This window comes from Schistocerca serialis, chromosome 7 (genome assembly GCF_023864345.2).
Source record: "Schistocerca serialis cubense isolate TAMUIC-IGC-003099 chromosome 7, iqSchSeri2.2, whole genome shotgun sequence".
Taxonomy (NCBI): domain Eukaryota; kingdom Metazoa; phylum Arthropoda; class Insecta; order Orthoptera; family Acrididae; genus Schistocerca; species Schistocerca serialis.
The window spans coordinates 335,181,845-335,204,299 of record NC_064644.1 but is presented as its reverse complement, the minus strand read 5'-3'; the positions used below and the strand labels follow the sequence as shown (position 1 = coordinate 335,204,299).

General features: G+C 41.9%; 1 protein-coding gene across 1 annotated transcript in view; it reads right to left on the bottom strand.

Annotated features, from left to right (window-relative positions):
- Positions 1 to 22,455, bottom strand: part of LOC126412538 (putative Ras-related protein Rab-33) — a 119,758-nt gene that overhangs the window by 36,879 nt on the left and 60,424 nt on the right. The window contains exon 3 of the mRNA XM_050082182.1: positions 17,705 to 17,854. Within this exon, the coding sequence (XP_049938139.1) occupies positions 17,705 to 17,854 (150 nt within the window). The remainder of the gene's footprint in view (positions 1 to 17,704; positions 17,855 to 22,455) is intronic.

The window sequence follows — 22,455 nt, the reverse complement described above, 5'->3', positions numbered from 1 at the left end:
GTGAGGCAAGGTTCGAAGTTACGAACTTCTGGAAAGTTAACTGAGGTTCATTTGGGAGCGATGGGGTGTGGATCACATTTGGATGGAGGAGTGAACTGAGTCAGGCAGGGTTCAATGGTCTTTGGTTAAGTCTGATTAGCAGGTTTGGTGGTGAAAAAGTGTTTCCACTGTAGGGACCAGGAGAAGGAAAAAGGTCCTTTTTATAAGTCCTGCATGAATGAATTTGGGAGTGGGGCAAAAGGTGAGTTGTTATCAACAGTATGATCATATGGGGGTATCAAGTGAAATTTGTGACTGGATTGAGGAATTTTTTGCGAGAGACACACATCAAGTTTTTGTGGATGACGAGTCTTTCACAGAAACAGAAGTAAATTCCGGCATGCCCCAGGGACCTGTGCTATTCACATTATACAGGGTGTTACAAAAAGGTATGGCCAAACTTTCAGGAAACATTCCTCACACACAAATACAGAAAAGATGTTATGTGGACATGTGTCCGGAAATGCTTAATTTCCATGTTAGAGCTCATTTTAGTTTCTTCCACCTACGCTCAATGGAGCACATTATCATGATTTCATACGTGATACTCTACCTGTGCTGCTAGAACATGTGCCTTTACAAGTACGACACAACATGTGGTTCATGCACGATGGAGCTCCTGCACATTTCAGTCGAAGTGTTCGTACGCTTTTCAACAACAGATTCGGTGACTGATGGATTGGTAGAGGCGGACCAATTCCATGGCCTCCACACTCTCATGACCTCAACCCTCTTGACTTTCATTTATGGGGGCATTTGAAAGCTCTTGTCTACGCAACCCCTGTACCAAATGTAGAGACTCTTCGTGCTCGTATTGTGGACGGCTGTGATACAATACGCCATTCTCCAGGGCTGCATCAGCGCATCAGGGATTCCATGCGACGGAGGGTGGATGCATGTATACTCGCTAACGGAGAACATTTTGAACATTTCCTGTAACAAAGTGTTTGAAGTCACGCTGGTGCGTTCTGTTGCTGTGTGTTTCCATTCCATGATTAATGTGATTTGAAGAGAAGTAATAAAATGAGCTCTAACATGGAAAGTAAGCGTTTCCAGACACATGTCCGCATAACATATTTTCTTTCTTTGTGTGTGAGGAATGTTTCCTGAAAGTTTGGCCGTACCTTTTTGTAACACCCTGTATATTAATGACCTTATGGACAACAGTAATAGCTACCTCAGAATTTTTACACATAACACAGTTAACTATAATGGAGTACTGTCTGAAAGAAGCTGGGTAACTATTCATACGGAACTGAATTATCACATAGTCTCATTCATAGTTAAGCAAGTGGAAGACTGTAATTCGTTGGTAGAATACTAGGGAAATGCATTCATTCTGCAATGGAGACTGTATGCAAAACACCTGTGCAATCTGTCCTAGAATACTGCCCAAATATGTGGAACCTGTACCAAAGAGAACAATAGAAGATACTGCATGGATACAAAGAATGGTAGCAGAAATGGTCGCAGCACAGGTTTGATCAATCCATGGGAGAGCGTCACAAAGATGGTGAAAGGACTGGCAAACACTTGAACACAGACACGAACTATCCAATGAAAACCAACTCAGAATAGAGATTGCGAAAACAAGATTAGACTAATTACAGCACACAAAGAGGCATTGAAGCAATCACTCTTCCTATGCTCCATACGCAAGTGGAATGAACGAAAGCCCCAATAACTGGTACAATGGGACATTTCCTCTGGCAGGGATTTCACAGCAGTTTCAGAGTATGGATATAGATGTAGTTGCAGAAGTAGATGTACCCGTATCAGGCCATTTTACGATCAAAACATGACAGTAGAAAATAATTAAAATATTTTTTAAGAAACATTTACAAAATGTCTTTTTTTCTATGATAGCAAAAGTATGGTATAATGTAAAACCTTAAAATGTAAGCAAACCTTTACTGATTGTGTGCAGTTGTCAAGCTCACTAACAGCAAGTAGGTGTGTCAATAATAACAACTTCATGTGGCTCAAATGGCTTGGTGCAAGTCTTTTTATTAACTGCACTTCTACAACTTGCATATCCCTTAGTTACCCCAGTTGTCTGACTGGAGAATGGGAATCTAAAGCTTAATGTAGAATCCAAACAACATGTTGTTTCTGCTGACTCCTCAATCATTGAGAGGTGAAAGCTAGGTTAAAGCAAAGACTAAAAAATTCATAATCCAACCATGATTCAATCCTTTGACCTCACAGTTTCTTGACACATGTTGTACCGCTAGACTGCCAGGCTCGATAGTTCATCTATAGGTTCTGATGAATGAGTTTGCAAGTATCGAAATATGTAACATATAAGGCCTTATCTTTTGACTGCACTGACTTAGAAGCTTAAATAATTTACGCCAACATGGGGCATAAACCTTAGTATTTGGCATAAATTTCAACTTGATACCTCTCCCCATTCATGAGAAAAATGGGCTTAACAACTGGACAGAGAGACTGACAGACAGACAAGTTAAGTGATTCCTACAAGGGCTCCGTTATTACTTACAGATACGGAACCCTAAAAATGGCATACAATTTTGAATGTAAGATAAGTAATCAAACAAAGAATAAAACCTTAAAGGCAGAATGACACATCTAGGTTTCTGTGTTTCTATACAATGTTTGTACACTGTCGACTTGATCACGAATATACTAAACAAGTATGTGTTGTTTGTAATAATGGCATTATATGCTGAGAAACAAAATTATTTATGTTGAAAAAGATAGTCAGCATCCTGAGGGAACAGTGGTGCCACCAAAATGTCCATCATACAGGGATACTGCTTGGGTAAACAGGAAACTGGAAATGCATTCAAAGATCGTCAACTTGCCAGCTGCAGAATAATATAGTCACATTATGCCACTATTCCTTCTGAATGCCAGACACCTTTTCAATGTAAATAATTTTAATTTTCAGCAGTAATGTCACTATTATCAATAACACTTACTTGAATAAAGGATTCACCATATGACTGATATTTTATCGTGGTTTAAGTAAAGGAAAATCCAGGATGGAATGTAACAATATAATGAGTTGCCACTCACCATGCAGCAGAAATTCTGAGTCGCAGAAAGACACACAAAAAGCCTGTTGGCCAGTTAGCTTTCTACCAACGTGGCCTTTGTCAAAAGTAAACAACACACACACACACGCACGCACAAGCCGCCCCCCCCCCCCCCCCCCCGCCCCACACACACACAAAAACCTCAGTCTAGTTGGGCGGTGTGCTCAGCAATGGGGGTCCAGTTGTTTCTTGGCCACATCACTTGTAGGTCACATGACTGGTTTCACAGGTAGCGCTGGCTTTGGCGGCTAGGTGATGTTTGTGACCAGACTGGAGTGATGGAGATGGGAGGATGTATGTGACAGGTCTTGCATCTAAGTCTATTACAAGGATATGAGCCGTGAGGCCAGGGGTTGGGATCAGAGGTTGTGTAGGGATAGACATGGATATTGTGTAGGTTCAGTGGTTGGTGGATTACCACTATGGGAAGGATGGGAAGATGGTGGGTAGGACACTTCTACTTCATGGCTTGGCAAAAGGTAGTTGAAACCCTGGCTGAGAATGTAATTCAGTTGCTCCAGTCCTGGATGGTACTGAGTCACAAGGGGAATGCTCCTCTGTGGCAAGACAATGGGACTTTAAGAGGTGTCAGGTGACTGGAAAGATTAGGCATGGGAGATTTGTTTTGTACATGGTTAGGAGGGTAATTGTAATCTGTAAAGGTATCAGTGAGAGCCTCGGTATATTTCGAGAGGGACTGCTTGTCACTACAGATGCAATGGCCACAGGTGGTTAGGGTGTATGGAAGGAACTTCTTGGTATGGAATGGGTGGCAGCTGTCGAAGAGGAGATATTGCTGGTGGTTGGTAGGTTTGATATGGATAGAGGTATTGATACATCCATCTTTGAGGTGGAGATCAACATTGAGGAAGGTGGCTTAATGCGTTGAGTAGGACCGTGTGACGTGAATGGGGGAGGTGTTGAGGTTCTGGAGGAATGTGGATAACATGTCCTCACCCTCAATCCACATAGCAAAGATGTCATCAATGAATCTAAACCAGAGAGGGGTTTGGGATTCTGGGTGCTTAGGAGGGATTCCTCTAGATGGCCCATGAACAGCCTGGCTTAGAATAGTGCCATGTGGGTGCCATAGCTGTACTCCAAATTTGTTTGTAGCCTTCAAAGGAGAAGTAATTGTGGGTGAGGATAGAGTTGGTAATGTAGACAAGGAAGGAGATTGTTGGTCAGGAATCTGTTGGTGATTGGGAAAGATAATGTTCTAGAGTGTAAGGCCATGGGCATTAGGGATGTTAGTGTACAGGGAGGTGGCATCAACAGTGACAAGCAGGGCACCATGTGGTAAACAGGAACTGTGGAGTGTCAGTGGAGGAAATGGTTGGCATCTTTTGTATATGAGGGTAGGTTGCATGTAATAGGTTGAAGATGTTGGTCTGCATGAGCAGAGATTCTCTCAGTGGGGGCACAGTAACTGGTCACAATGGGGCATCCTGGATGGTTGGGTTTGTGGACTTTAGGAAGCAGGGAATGGTAGGGCGAGGAGAGAGATGGACATGGGGGAGAGGTTCTGTCATGGGCCTAAAGATTTGAGAAGAGACTGGAGATCCTGCTGCATTTCTGGAATGGGGCCACTGTGGCAGGGTTTGTAAGTGGAAGTATCTGGCAGCTGGCAGACTGCTTCTGCAAGGTAATCCTTGCAGTTCAAAACAACAGTCGTGGAGCCTTTGTCAGCAGGTAGGATTATAAGGTCAGGATTAGTTTTTAGATGGTGGACTGCGGTTCTTTCTGCGGATGTAAGGTTAGTTTGCATGTTGAGGGATTTGGGGAAAGATGATGAGGCAAGGTTCGAGGTTAAGAAATTCTGGAAAGTTAACAGGGGGTGATTTTGGGGCAGTGGGGATGGATCATGGTTGGATGGAGGAGTGAACTGAGTTAGGCAAGGTTCTATATTGGTCTTTGGTTGAGTCTGATTGGTACAGTCAGTGGCAAAAAAGTGTTTCCAATGTAGGGACCAGTAGAAGGAGAGAAGGTCTATAACAAGTCCTGCATAACTGAATTTGGAAGTGGGGCAAAAGGTGAGGCCTTTGTAAAAGAATGATACTTCTGTGGGGCTGAGGCTTTTGGAGGAAAGGTTCATGAGTGTGTTTTGGGTCTGTCTAGCTTCTGGATTCTGTATGGTGGTGGAAGGCAGTTTTGGAGGGTGGGGTAAATGTATTAGGTCTGCGAGACAGGGTTTGTCAGCTGTGAGGGGACGTGGGGGAGGTTTGGAGGTTGTTGTGAGGTGGTGGACAGTGGTAGCCTGAGGCGGATTGTAGGAAGTGAGCAGGTTGGAGAGTTTTCTGAGGTGGCGTTGTGCATGTTGCTCTAGTTCCTGTTGGGCAAGTATTTCAATGTGTGTTATGGGATCCAGGAATTTGGGACCGCACAGCAGGAGTAATTTACGGATGGAGAGAAGGTACTGCAAGGAGGTTTGGGCCTGATCAATATGGTTTGGCATGACTATGTTGGTAACGGCTAAGGATTGGTGAAATCTAAACAGGAGGAGGTCACTGTGGAAGGAAGGGTAATTTGATAGTAAGGCCACTTGGTGGGATTCCATGAGCCAAGCAACAATGTAGGAACAGAATGTGGGACTGGGTTCAAGCTAGGGATAAGGAAACTTTTCTGTATTGGCGCAGATGGAAGGTGCAAGGATCCATGGTTGTCAAAAAAAATGCATAAAAATACATAAATAGTGGTTTATATAAATCTTATACAAACAGTGAGTATAAACATAATGACCTAGTTTTTTTATTAGAGTTTTATTAGAGTAGGGACTGTTTCATCCTTTGTTTTATTATTTCTTCCCTCACATTCCACATTTTATGCTATTTTTATTTTCTTCAATATATTTTACTTTGTAATACTTTTTAAGAGAGGGAGAGAAAAAAAGGGAACTTCTATATAGGGGGCACTCTTAACACTTCTTGCCATAGTTTGTGTCAATTTAAAGCATAGCTCTGACCTTTACTTTTAGTATATGACACATTTACTTGGGTAAACCAGATTGATAACTTCATGAATGGGGTTGCAATTTATAGCATACATTTGCTATCAGAGAGGAAAAATATTTGTAAATGTCTTTAAAAAAATTTTAAATATGTAATGTCATTTTTTTTTATCACAGAATGGCCTGATGATGGTACTTGGTACAAAATCCAGTAGTTAGTAGACAAAATAAGAGTGTGACAATTGACTGAAGCGAATAATTTGTTTCTGACTATGGTGGTTACTTGGGCCATAACTTGATTGACATAATTTTTTTTCCTCAACTGCAACTGTCTCTCGCATTGAATTAAAGGATGGAGAGCATTTGCAACGTGATGTCTCATCAAGCTATAAGAAATCTGGTAATGACCAAATGCTGTCTCGTGTGACAGACATATTAGGAATCCATCTACCAGAAGCAAGAGAGTCTGTCTTGAGCATTATCAATGCAGCAACTTTAAGTTCTTGGCTCTCTTTTCGAATGCCAGAAGTGGTAGTTTTCAGTTGGCATTGGTATCAATTTCAGCCAGTTGAATCACCAACGAAACTCTCTGATGGACAAACTTCGCGCAGGCTCAGGATCTGAATCCAAATGACCACTGTCTGCAAAGAATTCTCTTACCATATGTACTACCCAAACATGTCTCACAGGACCAGTCTGCTAACACCAGTCTCCTACCTTCTAAAGTCCTCAGAAGTCCAGTTGTGTATTTTGTTAGACTAACACAACTGGCAAGAAGGATAGAGCAGAGAAACAATTTACTCAAAGCTTGGCTGCTGTTTCCATAATGAATCTGTCAATATGTGTCTGAACAGCTTATATGTGTGTTCAGGCACATCAGTGGTGACAGCACATAAATGATTGGCACTCATGTAACTCTAAACAACAAACGTTTATTTACAGATATATGTTGAAGATAATCAAGATCTTGAGACTAATAAATTGCAGTAAAATAATGCTATGCATGATGTGTCTCTATTAAACAAAGAAGTTCTCACAGTCTACTCCCCAAGGAGTGTCACTAAATAAAACAACCACTGAAGTTGAATCAAGAACGCCTCTGGCTGCTGGCCTGTGAACTCACTGTCAGCTACAAAACAGAGTAGGCAACTATCTTACTGGCTCCTCAGCCGCTAGGAAGAAGGAGAGCACCATCCAAATCTCTTGCCACAAAATGAAATCATTGTCTGGCAAGTGTTATCTGGTCACGTTGCGTGTCTGTTTTGGATGGTAGTGCGTGTGTTTGAGACTGAGGCTGGTTTTGACGTGTAGGCAGCATTTCTGGAAATAAGTATGCTGTTTTCAGCCTGCTTACCACTTAGTACAATATCCAGTGTTTGTTCTCCTTTTTTGATCACCTGTATGGATTTTGCAGAGATCATTTGACATCATCTGTACACAATATAATATATATGCCCGTTAGCGGGTCATGATGCATGTGCTCTTCTGTGAATGAAGCCTTGATGTGCGTGAATGCATGCAATGTAGTTCCTCAGGTGGCAAATGAAACCTGATAGGTCATGGCTCAGTAGCTGTCCTGATCTTGGACTCCTGAATTCACCGGGCAGTCAAAATGTTCTGCCACAAACAAGCCCAGCTGACAATGGGTCTTAGTTCATTTCATACATGACGCAAAGGCTAAGTAAGACCGTAGTTAATATAGCAGTCCTGCTGGTGTGTGATACATTAATGCAGCCTTTACAGAACTGTGGCATCTTTCAATCATGCCATTGCTCACCAGGTGGTAATTGGTTATCGGAGAGCGTCAGAGAATTTGATAAATTGGTTGAATACCTCCATCTTGAACTGTTGGCCATGGTCCATAGTAATGTGCAGTGAGCAAGTGGGAAACCCAATTTGAAATGAAGGTTAGAGTTATTGATTCCACCAATGAGTTATCGAATGGTAAAGCTTCTGGTCAATGGATAAAATGATCTGTGGCAGTCAGTAAATAACACTGACCATGAAACGGAGGAAATGGACCCACAGCATTAATGTGTAATGCACAAAATGCAATGTCATCCAGAAATTCTCCAATGGGCACATACACATGGTGGGCTATTTTACTGCACTGACTCTGAAGGCACGCATGAGCCCACTCATGACAATTCTACTGCAAATCAATCCAGATAAAATGTTCTGACACCTGGTGGGTGGATGCTCTAGTCACAATGTAGTTTGACATCAGAACCAGGCACATCACCAAGTTGTAATTGAGGGCTCAACGATACATTGTGCAGTAACTTTCAGAGGTCCTCACCAGATTCTTTTATCTTTCTGAGCTGAACAAAATCAATAGAATCTGTCGCATTGTTAACCTGTAACAGACAGTTGGTGGCCATGTTGTTTATATCAGAAATGTCACTGTTGAATTGAGCAATAAATTCCAGTTGGTTGTACTACTGTGGTGAACATTTGTTGTTATTTCTGAAGGCATAGGTAAGTGGCTTATCATTGCTAAATATCGTGAATTCTATGACCTCCAACCATGGCTGAAAGTATCTGACTGCCTTGTACACAGACAGAAGCTCACAATCATAAGCATTCTATTGTTGTCGATAAATGGATTGCTTATGCGAGAAGAGGGCAAATGGTTGCCAACTGACACCAACTTGCAGCTGCGGAACACTGCACCAATAGTTGTCTGAGAGGCATGAAGCTTACTTAAAGTGCTGCATCCAATGCAAGGTGTGCCAGGAGTGCAAGATTTGCTAGGCTCTGCTTCACTACTTCAAAAGCAGAGCTCATCTCTTCTGTTCAATGGATGGCTGAATTCCCCTTAGCCTTGAGTCCAGGAGTGCTGCAATTAGTGGTTCTTTCACTTTGGCTGAGTGAGGAAGATGTCGCCAGCAAAAATTCAGCATCCTGAAGAAATGGTGTAGCCCTTTGAGGGTTTATAGCCATGGGATCTCTACAATAGCTTCCACATTCTCTGATAGCGGCAATGACCCTGCAGGTGAAATCAGATGGCCCAAAAAGTTGATCAGAGGGTTAGGTTTAACAACACACTGTGCTGTTCTAGGCATTTAAAAATCTCCGCCAGATGTTGCTGATGCTGATGCATTTCTGCTGAAAAGACGAGGGTATTATCCAAGCATGCAAAGCAAAATGACAGTCTCTAAAGCATGGAATCATATGAGTCTCTGCCATGACTGAGTGGCACTGCACAAATCATATGTCATACCAAGACTGTCGAATATGTTGAATGGAATGATTAAAATAGTCTTTGGCATGTCTTTGTTCACCACAGGAGTTTGTGTAAAAGCCTTTGCACAGCCCAGCGCAATGAAAACAGCTGCACAATTGAGCGCATTATTTTAGTCCCTTAACAGAGGCACTGGATATCTGTCCAGATTTTTTCTCGTATTCAAAGCTCAGCAATCATTACACAGGCTCCAGGCACCATTCTTTTTAGGTAGAAGATGGAGGGGTAAAGACCAAGGACCAAGGACTGCAAGAAGGGTGAATAAAATCTTCTCTGAGCACTGAGGTGAATGCCACCTTTGCAACTGAGAGAGACAACTTAGAGTTAAACATCAAGGATAGCCTGAAACTGGTGGCCATTGGTAGTTTTGATAAAATGCCAGTGGAAGTGGCTACTGCTGAGCTGTTGATGGTAAAAAGTCAGAATGAAGTTGGTGGCCAACAATTATAGAGATAAGACTGTGTGAAAATGCAAAGAACTGAACCTGTGTCCGAAATGAATCTCCATCTGATTTTCCAGTCATTAATATAGCCACATTGACTGACTGACTGACTGGCAATTGGATGCACATACGTCTAATTGTTGCTGTCATTTGAGTAGGTGTAAGGTGAAAAAGACATGGGACAGATGGTGGTAGTCTTGCATACACAAGGTATAAAAGGGCAGTGTAATGGCAGAGCTGTCACTTGCATTCAGCTGATTCATGCAACAAAGGTTCCTACATGATGATGGTCACTTGACAGGGATTAACAGACTTTGAATGCTGAATGGTAGTTGGAGCTAGGGGCATGGGAAATTCTACTTCGGAAATTATTAAGGAATTCAATATTCTGAAATCTGCAGGGTCAAGAGAGTGCCAAGAATGCCAAATTTCAAGCGTTACTTCTCATCACAGACAAGGCAGTAGCCGATGGCCTTCACTTAACAACCGAGAGCAGCGGCATATGCTTAGAGTTGTCAGCACTAACAGACAAGCAAACTTAGAGAAATAACCATAGAAATCAATCTGAGACATATGACAAATTTATCCATTAGGACAGTGCAGCACAATGTGGTGTTAGTGGGCTCTGACAGAGACAACCAATGTGAGTGTCTTTGCTAGCAGCTCCTCTCCAGGGCTCATGAGCATATCAGTTGAACCCAAGGCAGCTGGGAAACTATGGCCTGGCCAGACAAGTCCCGATGTCGGTTGGTAAGATGTGATGGTAGGGTTCAAGTGTGGTGCAGACTCCCGAAGACATGGACAAGGCACAGTACAAGCTGATGATGGCTCAACAATGATGTAGGCTGTGTTTACATGGAACAGACTGGGTCACTGATTGGCAATGGTTATGTTCAGCTACCTGGAGACCATTTGCAGCCCTTCATGGACTTTATGTTCCAAACAATCATGGAATTTTTGTGGACAACAAAGTGTCATATTGGACCACAATTGTTCATGACTGGTATGAAAAACATTCTGGACAATTCGAACAAATAATTTGGCCACAAAGATTGCACAACGTCAATCCCGTCAAACATTTGTGGGACATAATTGAGAGGACAGTTCACACGCAAAATCCTTCACCAGCAACACTTTCGCAATTATGGATGGCTATAAAGGCAGCATTGCTCAATATTTCTGCAGGGGACTTTCAACAGCTTGGTGACTCCATGCCACGTTGAGATGCTGCACTATGCCGGGCAAATGGATGTCCAACATGAAATTAGGAGATATCCCATCACTTTTGTCACATCAGTCTAGGTGACTGTTTTGTGCCACTTAAAACCGAAAAGTTCAATTTGGATTAATTGCATGATGTTCTGCACTAATGACCTCTACCTTTGTTATAGTCTCGCCTAACTCATCATTTATTTTTTTATTTTTTTTTTCAATTTGGAATACCTATATCTCACAATTGTAAAATTCATCATCGTTTTTTACAAATGGTGCATATTTTATTGTTTCTAATTATACACTGCACGCGAAATTCCTGTTTTCATTTCAAATATAAATTCTTAATTGTCAATATTTTATGAAATATTGTTAATAAAGGTCACTTCAATTAAGAAAACATAACAATTTAACTTTTTAGGGTCAAAATAAAAAACCCAATACTGTTTATTTGAACTATGTCCATTGTTTTATATTACAGATGTAGTCTCACACAAACCAGAGTGATAAATGTTGTAGAAACATGAAAAACAATCAGTTTCACAATACTGAGCACATCATACAAATTCCGCATTTTTACATGTGCCACTGTACCATTTCAATATGAACTCAACAGAAATGATCTGGAGCCAAGTTAATGGATTTGGTCCAAGACATAACAGGACTGTTAAGCTGTCTGACATATTGGAACTAACAAACACAGCTTTATTGCATGTCATTGCTGAACACTGGCAGGATATAGAATGGCATGTCATAAAGAAGAGGAGAAAATGCAGCACCTGGATAGCTTCATGGATTCTGTTGTTGATTGACTCGTTATCAACGCAGCTGAGCCGTGGCTGGCTCATGTTATGCTTTGCATTAAACCTTGGTTGCTATTCTGTGTTTAGTCTACTGCAGTTATAGCGATTATGCTGTTATCCTCTCTCTCCGTGAGTGGCAGCAGCAGCGTGTATCGATATTCGCACCCTTGTACTATCTTTGGCATTGCGCTTATAGTTTCCGGCTGTGCACATGGGCAGTTGGTCAGTTGGCGTGGAGCAGTGAAGAAGTCTCCGTGGCGCGTGTCTGGCCAGGGCCACTGGCGGTGTCCACGCGCGGTCGGAGTGTGAGGGGCTGTTCCGATTGCTACGAGGTCCGTGCCTCACCGAACTGACACAAAAGTTGAGTCTTTACTTAATCTACCAGCCAGCCCCAACTGTTCACATTGTGTCATTTGAATTTTGTTATAGGCTGTTGGGACATTCCTGCGAGCAACAATGTGTGTTTTCAAGTTGGCGATATTCTAGCCGCCCTCCTGTGCAGTTTAACTTATCTTGATTATTTTTTAATTGAAGTGCACCAGCAGAATCTTCTACCGTATGGCCTTTAATGTTCCGGTTACCTGCTCTGGCCACTGACGTAAATTCAGGCAGTGTATTTTCCTCATCGTGTTGTGGCTGTCCAGTACAGTATGTAGTTTGACAGCCAAATGTGTAATTCATTGTGGGCGCCAATACCTTCTGCGTTGTTCCATTGAACTCCCTGTTGTGTGCTGGTTGGGTGGAGCGGAAGTTATCCTGTCACTTGGTCACTGTCTGTCGGTTGGGTTGCTGTCGGATTGAGAATTGTTGCGCCGACTGCCTGTCTCATCTAAGGGAGCATTAGTGTTTGAATTTCAGGCCAACCCTTGGAAACTTCTGAGTGCCGTTTGATGTGCTGCCTTTTCTTATTTGTCCTTCTTGCTTGTTTGTGAGTGGCTTCTAGCCGATTTTAATTTAAAGTTGTTTTACCCTTAAGGTGTGAGATTGTTTGGGCCTTGAGCATAATTTAGAGAAATGTTTTAAGTAAGGCTTTCTGCCTTTTAAATTCAAATTCCTGTTTTTGAGTCTTAAGTTATTGGCCTTCAGCCCATTTTAAATTAAAGTTGTTTTGCCCTTAAGGTGTGAGATTGTTTGGGCCTTCAGACTAATTTAGACAAATGTTTTAAGATGAGACCTTCTGCCTTTTAAAATTCAAATTCTTGTTTTTGAGTCTTAAGTGATTGGCCATCTGCTGGCTTAAAATTAAAGTTGTTTTGCCCTTTGTCCTTGAGGCGTCAGATTGAATGGCGCATTTAGCAGGGAACTAAGTTCTAAAATTAATGTTTGGCTTGCTCTGTTTTTAATGTTTTCTTTACTATTGTAATGTTTGTCAAATGAATAAAGTAGTATGTTCAAGTGCAACTGACAGCCACTCATTTTGGCCCCTTTCCACAAATTAAACTATTGACCCCTCTCCTGCGGGTATAGCAGGAGATCTCAGTAGCAGATGACGGTCCTAGAACTGAAACGTATTTCTTGAATTCGGAAATGGAAGGAGCTAAGAGATTACCAGATGACTGACTGTAATTAATACCTTCAGGGGCTTCAGTATTCAACAGTATGGTGAAACTCCTGCAGTATGCTTCTACATCACACATGGCTCGTTCAGCAAAATTATCACTCTTGTTTGTAATTAGAACACTATGTTAGGTGAGAATGAGAGTATTTTATGCTTTCCGTCTGGTCACCTACGAAGAGTGCGGGAGTGCTGGAGTTTTACCGAATATAATTTCATTCTCTTTAAAAATTAAATGGCATTCAAAGCTGTTTTGTTTCTTTGCTTGTCTCCCTTTACATCTGAATTGCAACTGCTCACATCATTGTAGGTTGGTTGGACCAGCTGGCTGGCCAGTGCTGTCCACGTTTAATGCACTGATAAAGCTGTTGTCCCGCATTTTCACTTATTTATGTGCATCTAACGCAGCATAAGATGTATGCTTACAATCGTACTTGACTGTACTAGACACAGCTTGGCTTCCACTCCACGTGAAATGAAATCCAATGAGATTCAAGCAAACGCCGGAGAATACATGGCGTAATGTTTAGACCAGGTTTATTGTTATGATGAAGAGATTGTAGTAAGTGGATTAAGGACAGAAAAGACCCACCATGGTTTAATAATGAGATTCCGAAACTGCTGAGAAAGCAGAGGCTGTTGCGCCGTCGGTTCAGAAGAGAATGTACAAATGATGACAAGCAAAGGTTTGTACATATTCATGCATCTGTGAAAAGATCAATGCATGGAGCATACAACTACTACCACTGTCATACTTCAGCAAAAGATATGGCAGTGAACCTGAGAAAATTCTGGTCCTTTGTAAAGTCGAGTATTTCTACGGCTTCCATCCAGTCACTTGTTGATCATTCTGGTGTGCCAGGCAAAACAAAAGCTGAAGTTTTTAAATTCACATTCCAGAAATCATTAATGCAGGAGAATCATACAAACATAACATTGTTTAACAGTCAAAGAGACTCCTGTATGAACGGCGTAGTAAGAAGAATTGCTGGCGTACAGAAGCCACTGAGGGAATTGAAAACAAACAAGTGACCAGGTCCAGATGGAATCCCAATTTGGTTTTTCTAAAAGTACTCTACAGCACTGATGCCTTACTTAGCTTTCATTTATCACAAATCTCTCATTCAGCACAAAGCCCCCAGGCGCAGATGACTCTTGTGTATAAGAAAGGCAAAAGAATGGACCTGCAAAATTACAGACCAATATCCCTAACACTGGTTTGCTGCAGAATCCTTAAATATTTTCTCAGTTTGAAGATAGTAAATTTTCTTGATATCAAGAAGCTAATGTCCACATATCAGCATGGTTTTAGAAAGCATTACTCATGTACAACTCAGCTTGCCCTTTTCTTACATGATATACTGCAAACTATGGATGAAATACAACAGTTTCCATATTTCTATATTTCTGGAAAGCGTTTGACACAGTTCTCCATTGCAGGCTGTTAAAGAAGGTATGAGCACATGGAATAGTTTCACAGATATGAGAGTGGCTCAAAGAGTTCTTAAGTTATAGAACTCAGTATGTTGTCCCCGATGGCAAATGCTCATCAGAGACAAGAGTATTGGCAGGAGTGCCCCAGAGAAGTGTGATAGGACTGCTACTATTCTCTACATATGTAAATGATTTGGCAGACAGGATCGGCAGCAATCTGCAGTTGTTTGCTGATGATGCTGTGGTGTACAGTAAGGTGGTTTTGTTGAGTGACTGTAGGACGATACAAGATGACTTAGAGACAAAATTTCTAGTTGGTGTGATGGACGGCAGCTAGCTCTAAATGTGGAGACTTATAAGTTAATGCAGATGAATACAAAAAACAAATCCATAATGTTTGGATACAGCATTAGTAGCATCCTGTGTGACACAGTCACATCGTTTAAATATCTGGACAGAACATTTCAGACTGATACGAAATGAAACAAGCAAGCAAGGAAAGTAGTAGGAAAGGTGAATGATAGACTTTGGTTTATAGTGAAAATTCTAGGAAGGTGTAGTTCATCGGTAAAGGATATCAAATACAGAACAGTAGTACAATCTATTCTTGAGTACTGCTCAAATGTTTGGGATCCATAACAGTGAGGAAGACATCAAAGCATTCCCGAGGTGGGCTGTTAGGTTTGTTACTGGTAGGTTCGAACAATACGCAAGTGTTGCAGAGATGCTTCGAGAAGTCAAATGGGAATACCTGGAGGGAAGGCAACTTTCTTTTCAAGGAACACCACTGAGAAAATTTAGAGAACCGGAATTTGAAGCCGATTGCAGAACGATTCTGTTGCCTCCAACATACACTGCACGGAAGGACAACGAAGATAAGATACGAGAAATTAGGGCTTATATGGAGGCATCCAAATAGTTCTTCTATTGGCAAAAGTGGAACAGGAAAGGAAATAACTAGCAGTGGTACAGGGTACACCCTGCCATGTGCCCTAAGGTGGATCGCGCAGCATTGATATAGATGTAGATCTAGAAGTGCAAACGAAGTTATGTATCGGGTGCAGATCCCCCATCGCCCTAACTACACAAATGCCTCAGATGTTGAGACGGCTTTCTGTGTCTGATGTTTTCTTTCATTAACAGCTTATGCGCACGATCCTCTTGTGATGCAGACACTTAGCGAATCAACTGTGTCTTCAGTTTACTGTATAAATCTTGTGCAAGGGGTATCGTGATTACACCTCCAACTTCAGTTACAAAAAGGTCGTCGAGCTGACTGTGGTTACTCCCATGTAATGAAAACAAGCTTCCAGCTGAGCAAACCAGAGGGGCCAGATTATGAGGCCAGAATCACAGTAATCCTACAGTAAGTCATGATACTGTTGAACTTTGGGCGCCCACAAAGTTTTGCAGTTTAGTACTTTGAAAATTATATGGCCAATCACAACAATGTGTACACCTTCTTCTTTTTCTTCTTCTTCTTCTTCTTCTTCTAGTAACTGAAGGCTGGTCATGCTGGGGTCATCAATCTCAGAGTGGCTATGGGAATATACATTAGGTAAATGTGCCTCTATTAAGCAAAGAATTTCTCACTGTCTAGTCCCCATGGAGCACTGATAAATAGAACAATCATCTATGCCAAATCAAGAGTGCCCTTGGTGGATGGCCCACGAACTTAGTGACAGTTAAAGGACACAGTACGTGACTGACTCATTCGTTCCAAATCTTTCACTCTACTGCAGAATGTACATTGTTACGAAACTTACTGACAGATTAAAACTGTCTTGTGCATCAATAACTTCAAGTTTGCCTGGACACATTCTTCATTACAACAGCCATACGATACGTTCTTCCTCTCCGGATTGTCACCCTAACAATTTTACATTTAGTGGAACAGTTAAGTGATGTCAATTCTACATTTCCATAGTTTCTGTGAGTGAAATGTAAATGTTATATGAATAATACACTGCCGGTTTCCAGTAACAAATATTTATTTGCACAACTAGTTTTGAGAACTCCCATCCTCATTGGTGTGCTCATTATTCTTTCAGATAAAATAGATTTATTCACAGTTCATCACGACATGACAATCACGTAGTCAGTAGTGTGGCATTAAGTCACAAGTATGTGACACTCAGGATATGACCTTTTCAATTCTTCTCTCTTTTTTTACTTTTTTACTCTCTTTTTTCCTTTCTGTTGATATCAAAAACACACAAGTAGTAATAAAAGACACTAACTGCAATGTACAATTAAGGTACCAAATAAAAACCGATAGTAACTACTGGGCTTTCAGAATTGTAGGTTCTTTGCATTAACTAACTGGAAATGAAGAAGCATAATTATTTAATAATTCCATATTGAAAGTGGCACTCAAAACATAGAATAATGTTAAAATAAAAGAATGTATTCCTTTCTACAGCTAAAACCTCTCAAGAATCAAAAGGCTAGCTGTTTTATTGTTTTTGTTATGATTTTTTCCACCTCTTTTCTAATACCAATTACTTTTTGTTTCTAAAGTTCATGTTGAACACTGTCTTTTCTATGATCTACAAATTTAATTACACCCCTTTCAAAGATTAAAATAATATTTTTCTTTTTTTCCTCATAATTGCAGTTTGCTAAAGTAAACATAAAAGAAACCCTCCTCTTCACTTAGTAAAATTACTGTTACCACATGCTGCCATCTCTGACTTATAATCTACATCAGTTGATCCCTTACTCTCTCTTCCATTGATTCAAGATGACTCAATAACTTAAGTGCACGTGCACACGCACGCACACACACACGCACGCGCGCGCTCACGCGCACACACACACACACACACACACACACACACACACACACACACACACACACACAGGGAGAGAGAGGGGGGGGGGAGGGAGGGAGGGAGGGAGGGATGGAGGGAGGGAGGGAGAGAGAGAGAGAGAATTATAATACTATTAAAAACTGAAAGTAATACCGGCATGTTGTGATGATCTGCAAACTTCTGTGCAGTGTTTGTTTTTACCACTTGTTCTTCTTTACAGTCACACTTATTTCCCACTAAAATGCGAGGAATGTCACTGGTGAGATTATGTCGATTGCATTCTTCAATCCAGTGTGGTAATGACTGGAAAAGAGATAGAGACTCAATTACTTTTTAAAAGAACGTAAACAAATAATGGTGTAACAGTGAATACAGACGCTATGAAGTATTGATGCACAGTAAATTGATAGGGTGAATCAATGTTTAGTAAAAAATATTATAAACAACTTTTCGTTTGCAGAAAAAAAAATCATTTCTCAACATAATCTCTATCAATCACAGTTATTCTGATACAGTGAGAACCAAGCTGTTGCTCCCATTGTCTCAGAAAAGAAATTGTAGGTTCAACTATTTTCAGTGTATATGATAACCCCTTTTCCTCCTGCAAACCATTTTTTGTGCTTAGGAAACACGAGGAAGCCAATTGTGACTACTCTGAGGGGAGAAGAATGTTTATTCTTGAGTTGCAGCAGAAGTGGTTGCTCCTTTGTGTAGCTTGTCCAAAGGCATGGGCATCATGCAAAACAGTTATGCATCATTTTTATTATGGATGAAATTTACTTTCTTCGTGTGAGATGATTGGTTCCAGAATGAACAGGCATATTCAGCTGTCAAAAAATGCAAGCCACATTGGCTGTTCTCTTGAGAACAGCAGGATCTGTATGCCATTTGTTGCACACCAATTTTCTAAGAATATTGTTGGGTTTAGAAAAGGAAGAAGCACGATCAACCTGATATTTTCTATCCGTCAATTGAAGGAAAAAAGTAGGGAGTATAACAAAAGGGTGATAATGGTTCTTATAGACATAGAAAAGGCATATGACTCACTTAACAGGGAAAGACTCTGGGAAGAAATGAAGAAGATATATATAGAAGATGGATACATTAATGTAATAAAGACAATGTACAGAGGACACAATTGTAGAATTAGAACACCATTGGGGAACTCTGAATACTTCAAAATAAGACAAGGACTTAAGCAAGGAAGTATTCTAACTCCTGCACTTTTTAGTGTTGTGATGGAGGGACTGAATAGGGCACTTAAAGATATAGCAAAAGAAAAAGACAAAAAGATAATTTTTGCAGATGATATGGTAGTATGGCGTGACAAAGAGGTAGATGTACAGTTACAACTTGATGCGTGGAAGGAAATAATGAAAAGGTATGGATTAAAAATAAATAAAGATAAGAGTGAAGTAATGGTATTTGGAAGAGAGAAAGGGATCAACGGAAATATTACCTTGAATGGAGAACCCCTCAAAGTGTTAGAAAGTTTCACTTATTTAGGGAGTGAAATATCTAGGGATGGAAGAATAACTAACAAAATTAATAGGAGGTTACAGAAGAGAGGCAATTTCTACCAAACAATAAAACACCTGATCTGGAATAAGGAAGTTTCAGAAAAAGCAAAACTCGTATAAGAATTACTACTTCCCTATTGTCATCTATGGTGGAGAAACATGGACAATGACAGAAAGGGACTGGAGCAGACTGCAAGCAGGGGAACTGAAATTTCTCGGAGCAGTTAAGGGAAAAACAAGAATGGACAGAGTAAGGAATGTAGAGATTAGAAAGGACCTTAAACAAGAAAGTATGAGAGAAGAAATTGAAAAAAAAGAGATTAAGATGGTATGGGCATGTTAAGAGGATGCATGGGCAGAGACTCCCTAAAATTATGGAAGAACTAAAGATGGATGGGAAAAGACCTAGAGGGCACCCAAGAACACGGTGGAAAATAGGAGTGAGAATATCTGTGGAAAGGAAAGATGTGACCTGGCAGCAAGTGGAGGAAGAAAAGTGGTGGGAGGACCGAGCCAAATGGAGAGGACTCGTCAGCACCCAGACCCGGCAGTAGCTGGAGCGGGATCCAGATATAGATGGAATGTTTGTTTTTGTTGCCTTCCTGAAATTAAAGCTTTGTCTGAGGTAGAATACACATTATTTCCAGAGACAAAAATATTCTCTGATAAATGGGTCGGCACTGACCTGGGAATGGGATTTCCAATAAATCTGAGGCAACATTTCTCTATGATGGAGCATGCAAAACATAGATTGGTTGGTTTAAAAGAGGGGGGGGGGGGGGAGGCACCAAACTGCTAGGTTATCGGTCCCTTGTTCCGATTAAAATAACTGCACAAGAGTGGAAGTAAAATAATCAAGACATACAAAACACAGCTGGAAGAAAGGAGAAAACCACAAGAATGACAGAAGGGCAACAAACACTAAAATGGATAAATTTGGACAAGAAAACCATAGAGAGATGCAAGAAGCATGTAGAAGAGATCAAAACCAGAGAGAAGATTAACATGGCTGGCTGACCATGAGAATAAAAAGGAGAAGCCAGCCACACTGCAACACATTAAAACCTCCACCCTAAAAGCACTAGGGTGGATGACACAGAGGGACAAAGTACATGTGCTAAAACTTAGATCAAATGATAAAGCCCACCCTCACAAATAAAAGATAAAACTAAAGCTGCTGCTGAAGCATTGTCACCCAACACCGAAGGTAGGGTGCTGGGAGAGTTAAAAGTCCGCCGCAGAGCAGCTAAAAGTGGGCAGTCTAGCAAGAGGTGAACGACCGTCATTTGTGAGCCACATTTGTGAGCCACAGCGACATTGCGGTGGGTCCTCGCGACGGAGGGGGTAACACTGTGTTAGCCACGTATGGCCAATGCGGAGCTGGTAGAGGACAACTGATTCCCTGTGAGAGGACTGCATGGAAGACTTCTACACAGTCGTAGTATCCTTAATGACACACAGTTTGTTGTGCGTACTGTTATGCCATCCCATCTCCTAAAGCTGAAAAACCCTGGGGCTTAAGACAGAACGCAGGTCAGTTTCAGAGATACCCATCTCCAGAAGCAGTTTCCGCGTAGCCTGTTTGGCCAGCCTGTCAGCAAGTTCTTTGCCTAGGATGCTGACGTGTCCTGGGGTCCACACAAACACCATGGAACAACAGGACTGTTCCAGGGCATAGACGGACTCCTGAATGGATGCTACCAAAGGATAGCGAGGGTAGCACTGGTCGATAGCTTGTAGGCCGCTCAAGTAGTCAGTACACAGGAGAAATGACTCACCAAAGCATGAGCGGATGTGCTCAAGAGCACGAGATATGGCCACCAGCTCTGCAGTGAAAACACTGCAGCCATATGGCAAGGTGTGCTGTTGAATATGTCCTTCATGAACATACGCAAAGCCTACATGACCATAACCCATTGAGGCGTCAGTGTAAACCACTTCATGGTACCAGTACATGTTGAGATTCGAGAGGAAGTGATAGTGGAGAGCCGCAGGGTTAACAGAGTCCTTAGAGCCATGCAAAAGGTCCAGAACAATATGTGGCCTGGGTGTACACCATGGAGGTGTATGTGAATGGACCTCGAGGAGAGGTGGTAACAGGAAGGAATCCTGTTCAGATAGAAGGGACTGGATGTGAACCGCAATCATAAACCCTGACCTGGGCCGTTAATGTGGGAGATGAACCGCCTTGGTTGGGAAAAGGAGATGGTAATCTGGATGTGCAGAAGAACTACAAACATGTGCATCATAACTGATGAGCAGCTGTGCACACCTAACCTTCAATGGAGGCACTCCGGCCTCCAGAAGGAGACGGGGCACTGGACTCGTTCTAAAAGCCCCAATCGCTAGGCAAACGCCACAGTATTGCACTGGGTCAAGTAAACGCAACGCTGAGGGCGCCACCGAACAGTAAACCAGACTCTCGTTAGTCAAGGTGGGATTGAACAACAGCTCTGTAGAGCTGCAGCAGTGTAGAGTGATCTGCACCCCAGTTGGTGTTGCTCGGGCAGCGGGGGTCATTGAGGTGCTGCCAGCAGTTCCGCTTAAGCTAATGAAGGTGAGGTAGCCAAGTCAATCGGGCTTCGAAAACCAGTCCTAAGAATCAATATGTCTCCACTACAGCAAATGGATCACCATTCTGGTTCTGGATGAATGGTGCGATGCCGACAGAAATGCATGACACACGGCTTTGCAGCTGAAAACTGGTAGCCATGGGCAAGAGCTCATGACTGCGCCTTGTGAATGGCTCCCTGTAGGTGCCACTCAGCAACACCAGTACTGGAGGAGCAGTATGAAATGTAGAAGTCATCCACATACAGAGAAGGTGAGGCCGACGGCCCTAGACTGTTAATAGCCACTAAAAATAGAGAGACACTCAATACAGAGCCCTGTGGAATGCCATTCTCTTGAAGACGGGGGGAACTATGGGAGGCACCGATTTCAACACCTTAGGTACATAGGGACAGTAAGTTTTGGATAAAAATAGGAAGCGGGCCCCAGAGACCCCACCCATATAATATGGCAAGGGTATGATGTCGCCAGGTCGTGTCGTTTGCTTTACACAAGTCAAAAAGATGGCAACCAGATGTTGGCGTCTGGAAAAGGCTGTTCAGATGGCAGACTCGAGGCACACAAGATTATCAGTGGTAGAGCGAACCTGGCGGAAGCCACCCTGACATGGAGCCAGTAGGCCACGTGACTCCAGGACCCAACCCAACCGCCGACACACCAAACGTACCAGCAGCTTAGAAAGAAAACTTGATGAGTCTGATGGGCCAGTAGCTATTCACATCAAGCGGGTTTTGACTGGGTTTGAGCACCAGAATGATGGTGCTCTCCCACCATTGTGATGGAAAGATGCCATCGCACCAGATCCGGTTGAAG